The sequence below is a fragment of the Miscanthus floridulus genome, chromosome 2, assembly GCF_019320115.1.
Source record: "Miscanthus floridulus cultivar M001 chromosome 2, ASM1932011v1, whole genome shotgun sequence".
Classification (NCBI taxonomy): Eukaryota; Viridiplantae; Streptophyta; class Magnoliopsida; order Poales; family Poaceae; genus Miscanthus; species Miscanthus floridulus.
Genome location: NC_089581.1, coordinates 20,959,456 through 20,968,801, shown reverse-complemented (window position 1 = coordinate 20,968,801; position 9,346 = coordinate 20,959,456). Strand labels below are relative to the sequence as shown.

Here is a 9,346-nt window from a genome sequence, read left to right as displayed (position 1 = left end):
CGGAGGTGGCGCTTGTGTAGTAGTGCAAGGCCATGTTTAGCTGGCCACCGAATCGGCGCCGCCGGATTTCCTGGCGCTACTGTAGGTACAGTAGCGTTTTGTTTTTATTTGGTAATAATTGTTCAATCGTTGACTAATTAGGCTCAAAACGTTCGTCTCGCAAAGTACAACCAAATTGTGCAATTAGTTTTTGATTTCGTCAACATTTAGTACTCCATGCATGTACCGCAAGTTTGATGTGATGGAGAATCTTCTTTTTGCATAGTGTCAAATTCAGTAATTAGGGGGAACTAAACATGGCCCAAGTGACACGGTCGCTGCTTTTTTTTTTCGGATGGCTTGTGTTGCTGCTGTTGCAGGTTTGTTGGCAGCTGCAAGTTGCATGAACGGCATCAACCCATATGGTTACTGTAAAACTGAACCAGATCATGGAGCAATCGAGCCAGTGCTAAACTGCTAATCATCATTCAATTCAACAATCATAATAGGAATATTCAGCCATTGGAATCTAATCTAAGGATCATAACAGCTCAATGTAAAGATAGAACACAGGCAATAAACATCAAATCAAAGTAACCACAAGAACGAAATCATGGCAAATGGCTGCAGTAACGATTCAATTTCAGGCACACATAGAGGTTCACATTCTAAGAACTTGAAGCAGAAACACAGAAGGTTCATGACGAATTACTGGACCAACCATTCCCAAACCACTACCACGACAACTAGCATGACAATACTATGATACTAGTTTCTGGGGAGACCAAAGAAGTCTCAAGTCTTCACCACCGTAGAACACCCAAAGATTATTTACACTTTGTTTCCTCAAGACGATCAGAACACCTTCAGTGAGATTCAACTGCTGCAAGACGAATAGACGATCAGAACCCCTTCAGTGAGATTCAACTGTTGTTGTCGCCGGCTTCGCCACCACCTCCCGAGTTTCATCATCCTTCACCACAGGCTCGACCTTCTGCTTGCCGAACACCTACAACATGGCACAGGCAGAAGAGATTAGCAATAAAACATATCATAATCAGGGAAGCAGCTCAATAAAAATGATGTGTATTAGAAATGCACAACAAGCAGTAACAGATTAGCTACTGAATTTTAAGCCACAAGCCTGAAAGGTCTTACGAGGAGGAACCAGCACAGTGCATACCATTATCTACAGAACATGCATAACAAGCAGTAACAACTTTAGCTACTGAAATCCAGGCCACGAGATTGAAAGGCCTTAAAAGCATGAACCAGCACAATGGAAAGGATTCGGCCTGTTCGATTGGCTGTGGCTTGTCGTAAACGATCGTAAATTTCCAGCTGGAACAGTATTTTTCTCTCACACAAATCAGCCAGCAGTACTTCTTCACGAATCAGCAACGATACGAACCAACCAACCGAACATGCCGTTGATATCTACAGAAATGCATAATAAGCCGTAACAGATTAGCTATTGAGATCCAAGCCACCTGATAGGTCCTACCTAAAAGCCCACCCCAGTCGGAATCAGCAGAATGCAAACGATGTCTATTAGATTGCATCATTAGCACTAACAAATTGGACTCTGAAGAGCAGAGAACACAGCTACATTACTACTGGGCATAGCCTTAGGCCTTTTTTAGTTGGCGATTTTTTTGGGAAACGGTACTGTAGCACTTTCGTTGTTATTTGGTAATTAGTGTCCAATCATAGTCTAATTAGGCTTAAAAGATTCGTCTCGTGAATTTCGTCTAAACTGTGTAATTAGTTTTATTTTTTATTTATATTTAATGCTTCATGCATGCGTCCAAAGATTCGATGTGACGAGGAATCTTGAAAAATTTTGCAAAATTTTAGGAACTAAACAGGCACTTAATCCTGACCAAATCTATTCAGGACATGATGAGAAGAAACACAATATTCATTGGACCAATAGGCACGACAGGGCAGGGGAATCTTGCATACCAAGATTCAAAATCAATCAGCACACACTCATACAGGGAAAAAAACTGGACATGATGGACTGAATATGGTCACAAAATAACTAGCATCACCAGCCAAATCATCTACAGAATCCACATGCTTCCACTCTTCCAGCAGAATCCACATGCTTTCACTAGAACGTTGCTACACTTACCCGAGATGGATTCCAACAGCATAAACAGGAACTTATTCATACACATGTTTCCTGAACATACTGACTTGAACACACAGACTTGCTAAATCTCCTATTCCCCGTTACCCCATGATCAGTTCAATTCAAGCCCAAAAGAAAACGAGGAAAAAAAAAAAACACTACCATCACCATCCAACAAACTGGCTACCACAATACTACCAGAAATGGATTCCAAAAGAACAGCATCACCATGCATGTTTGCTAAAATTACAGAAAGAATTCTGGCTACCACAATACTACCAGAAATGGATTCCAAAAGAACAGCATCACCATGCATGTTTGCTAAAATTACAGAAAGGATTCGAACATCAGAACATGCTAAATCGCTATTCACCATCATCCATTCGAGATTAAGAGAAAACGAGAAAAATAAATACTACTACCAACTATCCAGCAATCTCTGATCGGGTGAGAACACGACGAGTTTCTGAACGCTTACCGAAAATAACACGACTAGCATGGCATCACCGCGACGAAAACCCTGATCCTACCAGGTGCAAATAAACCGCAACTACATGCACACAACCAGTTTGTCAACTCCCAACCAGGCAGGCCGCAGGCACAACAAGCAAAGTAGTACACCACCAAACAGCTATGGACCAGAAGAAATCGCCAGCGAGAGAAATCATGCGCGCACATCATAGAACGAACGGGATATCGAGAAGAGGATAGGGGTGGGCGCAAGCGACATTACCGAGCCGCACTTCTGGTTGAAGTAGTTCTTGAGGCAGATCCAGTGCTTCTGAGCGGGTATCTCCTTGAACTGGTTGAAGTAGTCCTTGGCGGTCTCCAGGAACGTCGCCTCCTCCCCCACCGTCTTCTTGTAGCACTTCTCCTGCGTCTCCGGCTCCTTCTCCGGTGCCGGCAGCGGCGCGGTGAGGGTCGGTGTCGCGGTCAGGGTCGGCGTCGCCTCCTCCGGCGCCGCCACCGCCACCTTCTTCACGACGTCTTCCTTCTCCATCGCGACCCAAACACCAAACGAAGGCACTCCGACCGAAAACCCCGAGAAGAGGAGATGAAGAGAGAGGGGGCTAGTGGTGGATGGAGGAACGGAACCAACAAGAATGGAAGCTTTTGCTGTCCTTGGCAATGGTGCCGAGGCGTCAGCTTTTATAGGCAGGGGCCCGGGCCGTTTCCTTGGAAAGGAAGATGAGAGCGGGAGGGAGGGGCAGAAGGCGTGGGCTCGAGGAGAGGAAAGAAACGACGTTGTCTCTCTGACATGTGGGATCAGAAATGTTCCGGTTCGTTCGGCGTCTCCTACACTACACACTGAGCTGTGGGTCCAGGTCCATGCACCGGGCGTTTCCCTTGGGCTCACGGAGGGAGGAAGGATGCCTTCGATGACGGGTGGACCCGCATGAGAATCCGACTTCCGTGAGAAGCTCTTCGTGGGCCCGCGAGTAGTACTGAGCTGAGCAGCAGGCGGTTACAGGCGCCAGGCACAGGGTGTGTTTAGTCTGTGAATTTTGAAATTTTGGTTACTGTAGTATTTTTATTTTTTATTTGATAATTATTGTTTAATTATGGACTAATTAGATTCAAAACGTTCGTCTCGTAATTTCTAATTAAACTGTGTAATTAGTTTTTTTCGTCTACATTTAATGCTTCATGTATATATCGCAAGATTCGATATGATAGCATTTACCGTTAACTTTGTTCTTGTCACCAACCTGAGCACCGGGGCTACAAAAGGAGGATGGGACATTCCTGAGGTAACTGATGACATTAAGTAAGCTGAAATATTAAGTAAGGTCTTTGTTCTACAAATCACGATGATGTCGGTTTTGCTCTGCATTGCTTTCTGCAGATCAAGTTTCGGCACATACCGGACGAGTTCATCGATAGAGTGGTAAAGCCTCGGCACCCTACAAACGTTGTTCTGCTTCTAGCATTGGGTATTGCAATCTACGGCCCAGTTTAGATCCGAAGAATTTTGCAAAATGATACTGTAGCGTTTTTCGTTGTTATTTGGCAATTAGTGTCCAATCATAGTCTAATTAGGCTTAAAAGATTCGTCTCGTGGATTTCGTCTAAACTGTGTAATTAGTTTTATTTTTTATTTATATTTAATGCTTCATGCATGCGTCAAAGATTCGATGTGATGAGGAATCTTGAAAAATTTGGCAAAATGAAGTGGAACTAAACAGGGCCTACATACACAGCAAACTCTTTGTCCAGGTTAATCAGGGCGACATGACCTGCGTGGCCGGCGGGCTTAACAGCCTGTTCGGGAGGCCGTATCGTATCGTGGATTATTTACTGCTGGCTGATTTGGTGTAAGAGAAAAATACTGTTCCTGGCTGGAAATTTACGATCGTTTACGAGCAAGCGAAAAGCTGACACATCCCTCAGTACAGCCATTCATCAAAGAATTGGTGAGCAATCCCTCGAGTGTTTGTACTTCACATGCGAAAAAAATAGCATAGCGTAATTTGCAGTTGCAGAACAAACGTGAATTCAGATTTTTATTCTGGCCCTATGTAATTTCCGGGGCGGTTGCGCAGGTCGGCACGGTGGATAGCGTTCGAGGTCTTCCACGCGAGCTCACCGAGAAGCTTATTCGAGAATCGCTGCAAGAAGAGTGATTTGGTTTGCAAGCAGAAATTCGTCGATTTGTTAAAGCAACTTCGACCGATTACTTATTCCTCGTCTCCTAAAAGTATATTAGTCTGTTCGCTTCGTCATTTTTAGCTTATAAATCATCGCTGAAAGTATTGTTGGTAGATTTGGTGTGAGAAAAAAATACTGTTCGTTAGCTGAGAAAAAACAAGCCCAAACGAACAGGGCAATAGCCTTTTCCTCTTCTCATCCAACAAATTATCAATAACTTTTCCAATGGATAGGAGAGAGATAGAGAGTAGATCTACATTTAAGGGGAGAGTACATTTAAGTAATCACTTAAAACCTTTAAGTATTGGGAATAAGATGAGCAATCCCATGCAACAACAATTTCTTATATTGTTCTTTTATTAGAATGAGATCATTCCATACCTTGCATGGCTAGGACTGGAGAGCCCATTTTATTTGCTTGCGTTAGCAAGGAAATGCTAGAAAATACAGACCCCGAGGCATTGGTTGTGCCTCCAAATACTGTTCCAAGGTCAAATCTTACCTAAACTAGGCTACAAAGTAGCCAACAAAGACCCAAACACACCCTACGTAAACGACCACACATGTGAAAGTATTTTTTTCTACGGTCTTATAAATGTTGTCATCAAGCCCTAGGTCTCGTCTCCTCCTCCTCCTCCTCCTCTCTCTCTCTCTCTCTCTCTCGCCTCTTTCTTTTTTCATGCGAGTGTCTTCTCCGACGGAGATACCATGTAGTGAGATGTGAAAAAAACTTAGCACACACCTAAACATCGATCTGGAGTTGGACTCAGGAGGCACTTGTGTGGAGAAAATTGTTTCTTTGCCATTGGAACTTTATACTTGTTTGTTATGTGCCATTGAAAAATATATATTCTCATATGCCATTAGTTTTAATTTTCCCTTTCTTGGCTGCCATTGCCGTTAGATGCCCGTTACTACCGCCTGCTTGGTTCCCTCCGCGTAACGTCCGTGCCCATATCGCTGCAAGCGATCCTTTTAAGGCTCGTTGGTTTCAGCTGAATCCAGGCGCAGAAGAATAATTCCGGTTCACTGAAGCTTATTCAAATTAGATAACAAATCCAGCCTGGAATATTTCCAGCGAGTCATTCCCCTTCAAACGAATGTGGCCTTATTAAGAAGGAAAAAAAACTATATCGCAAGCCTACGTCACGGCCCTCTCACCGTCTCACGCCGTCCTAGCACACTCCTGCCGTGCGTCACGGCCCTCGCACCGTCTCACGCCGTGTGCTGCCGCATCTCTCTAGCAGGCTTCCGTGCCGCGCGCCCACGAACTCCCACACGCCACACGCTGAGGCTCGCGACTCGCAGCGTCGAGGAACTTCGTGAACACGCCACGACGTTGATCGAGTAGTCATGGTACGCACGCAGCCCGCATGCTCGCCGCGCAATGCGGCCACCTCGCTGTTAGTAATCTCACGCCCACTCTCGCCGCCGTGTCTTTCCGTGGCCTGTGGCCGCCGGCCTGCGCACGCTCATCATCGCCAGTCGCCTTGCCGCCCGCGTCGTTGGTTGTCATACGGAGGCTCGCGACAGTGCACGCACGAGATGGCGAACCCCACGCACTGTAGCGACGCCGAGCGCAGGGAGGAGGACGCGCTGCCGCCGAGCGGGGCCGACCACATGGCAAGTGTGGCAAAGGAGGCCGCGGCGCGCCCCTCGGATCTCGGAATCGAGCACCCAGCCAACCACGCCATCCCGTCCCGCGGTCAGGCGTCGATCGCTCGCGCATGGTGACCTGCGGCTCCTGCGCCCCACAGTGACCGCATCGCCGCCGGCACGCTTCCTGCCCCGCCATCCTCGCGTACTCACTCTGCGCCGTTGAATCCAAAGATTGAACAGCCGAGCAGGCTTCTTCGAGCGATAGTAGGCTAGGCGTTGTTCGTGGGCTAGAAAAGTCAGGTGCTCTTAGCGGGGCCCACTTGAAACCCAAGATGTAACCAAACTCCAGCCAAACAATGGATTGGATTCAAGTCTAACAGCATCTAACAGATTAGATAACGGTGATGGCATATAAGAGGAAAAATTGTGATTCAATGGCAATGAAGCAAAATCTCAATTTTCAGTGGCACATATCAAAATGTTACTAGTTTCGGTGGCATTGAACAAATTTCTCCTTGGTGTGGACCATGTGACCATTTGGAGAGAAAAAAACTCGGCACCCACCTAAGGATCGACCTGGAGTTGGACTTAGGAGGCACTTGATGTGTACCACGTGACCACTTGTTAATTAGCACGTTTCTTTTAAATCCATTAATTGTGACGACATCGGGAAGTCTGTGATCAAATTCCAAACGACACATATGACTAATCAAACGGAATGCATTCAACCATCTGTACCCATCGGTGGTCTCCGTTCATCCTTTTTGAAGAACGGATCAAAAAGCAAATTCTCGACTCTATTTAAAGCCCGGTCAATCTTCTATAAATCTTCTTAATCCATATTAAAATCTTTATTTATGCACTAGGTATTCCTGGGTGTTACCTTTCTTCTTTTCTTCCCACATCCTTCCACCTCACGTGATTGAATCGTACCAAGGCCCTATAAAAATGCATTTAGCCTTTTAGTGGTTTTTGGTGGATTGAATGATAACATAATTATAGGCCTGACAAGTTTGCTAAGTGTTGAACACGAGATTAAGTATATTACATACACTTGAAGATATAAATGGTTCCATAACTTGACGTTTTGTCATATTGTATTGAAATGACAAGCCAAGTTGTACATTGTTGTGATTGAGGGTACGGTAGCAATCTAGTTCAAGCAGAAGATAATAATGCAAATGGAGTTAATGAAATGTCTTATTTATTATGGATATCATGGCATCATATGAAAGCAAGCATATTTGGCAAATGGCGAACGAGACATGAGTTGATGAATATGGGTTGGTCTCATGGGTGGCTTCCCTTGCATGAACAAAAAGAATTTGATAGTGGTTTGACTTTGATCAAGTGTTCAAGATTGAGTCCAGAATGCATAACTGAGGAAATATCACGCAAAGGTCAAATGACAAAGAAGAAAAAATATAATGGATATAAGATGGTCTTTATATTGGTTTGTTTGTATGGATAACGATTTGAAAAATCACTATGCATTGATTTAATCAAGATGGAAATATGAAGATAGATATTGAAATAAGTGTTAGGAGTGTTAAGCAAAAAATTAGAGAATATAAAGAATAGTGAATTGAGCTTGACTATATTGGTATTGATCAAATATGGGATCAAAAGAAGATGAGCTAAGTTATGGAAGGTTTGTGCACGTTCAGAGTATGACTTGGATATGGATAATAATGGTTGCTATAGAGACTTCAATTGAAAGCTCAATATTGATCTTGAGATATGATGTGACTTGAGTATAGTTTGATAGGGTGAAGGTAGAAAGAAAATGGCTTCGAAGGACCAAGCAAAGGTGAAAAGCAAGCGAGGGCTTGGGCAACGATGGACCACGACTGTGGTTAAGAAGAAAGTACTTGCATTAAGTTGATGTACTAATCAAGCCACGAGGAGTCATATTATATGGAGGATCAAATCATTATTGGATCATAAATGAAAGTAACTTGAAGACATGAATGAAACGCACATGTGATGACATGGTTCAAGTCACATGCTCGAGGTGGTTTGCTCAAATGATTAAGACAAAGGTGCTTGCAACCCTCATGAATAGACATTGAGAAGACATGGCATATGAAGACACTAAAGACTCCAGTGGTCGAAATAGACATATCCTTTTGATCTTAAGTATAGATATGTCATACTATCAAGAGAGATGGAACATGAATAGTTAAACACGTCTCATACTACCTCAGATCTTGACATCACTGTCGGTTAAAAAAAACCTCTTTACTGCCGAATTTTAAACCGATAATGGCATACCGACAGTGATGGAGGGTTGACATCACTGTCGGTTCTTATAAACCGACACTGATGTGAAACCGGCAGTGATGTGGAAAGCCAAAAAATACACTGAAAAATAAGAAAATAAAATTTTAATACCGGGAGAAGTCACAAGTCACGCGATTTTTGCGTGAAAAACGCGTGCTTCATGGCCACCGATGCTCGAACTCCTGACCTCCTGCTTCGCGTCTTCGACCTCTAACCACTCCATGCGCAAGCTGTTTGTGTCCAAATAAGATTTTCGTCCTAGCCATTTTATGCTCATCTGATTTTCAAATGCGTATTTGGGACCCTAAACGAATTCAAATGAAAAAGTTGTCAACTACAAAGTTTTATAACTTTTCGAGATCTACAACTATTATTCTGGTAGTTTCTCCATCCGAGGTCATTTACAAAATTTGAATTTTAAATTTGAGAAATTCAAACGTAATTTTCCATGACAAGATTATTTCAAATAAAAAAGTTGTTAACTACAAAGTTTTATAACTTTTCGAGATCTATAACTTTTATTTTTTCTATTTGTCGATCCAAGGTCGTTTAAAAATTTTAAATTTCAAATTTTTAAAAATTCAAACATAGTTTTTCTTGACAAGATGATTTCAAATAAAAAAGTTGTTAACTACAATGTTTCATAACGTTTTGGGATCTACAACTTTAATTTTGGTAGTTTCTCCATCCGAGGTCATT

General features: G+C 43.3%; 2 protein-coding genes across 2 annotated transcripts; one reads left to right on the top strand and one right to left on the bottom strand.

Annotated features, from left to right (window-relative positions):
* Positions 1-568: 568 nt before the first annotated feature.
* On the bottom strand, positions 569-3,249 carry LOC136538156 (uncharacterized). Its single transcript, XM_066530136.1, has 2 exons — positions 2,850-3,249; positions 569-988 (listed from the first exon to the last, which is right to left on the bottom strand). Exons 1-2 carry the CDS (start codon positions 3,114-3,116, stop codon positions 893-895), a joined length of 363 nt encoding a protein of 120 aa, XP_066386233.1. The 5' UTR covers positions 3,117-3,249; the 3' UTR covers positions 569-892.
* LOC136536194 (uncharacterized) lies at positions 3,220-4,814 on the top strand. The gene is made up of 6 exons (XM_066528569.1): positions 3,220-3,431; positions 3,780-3,867; positions 3,963-4,004; positions 4,334-4,368; positions 4,485-4,530; positions 4,660-4,814. Exons 1-6 carry the CDS (start codon positions 3,220-3,222, stop codon positions 4,738-4,740), a joined length of 504 nt encoding a protein of 167 aa, XP_066384666.1. The 3' UTR covers positions 4,741-4,814.
* Positions 4,815-9,346: the final 4,532 nt, after the last annotated feature.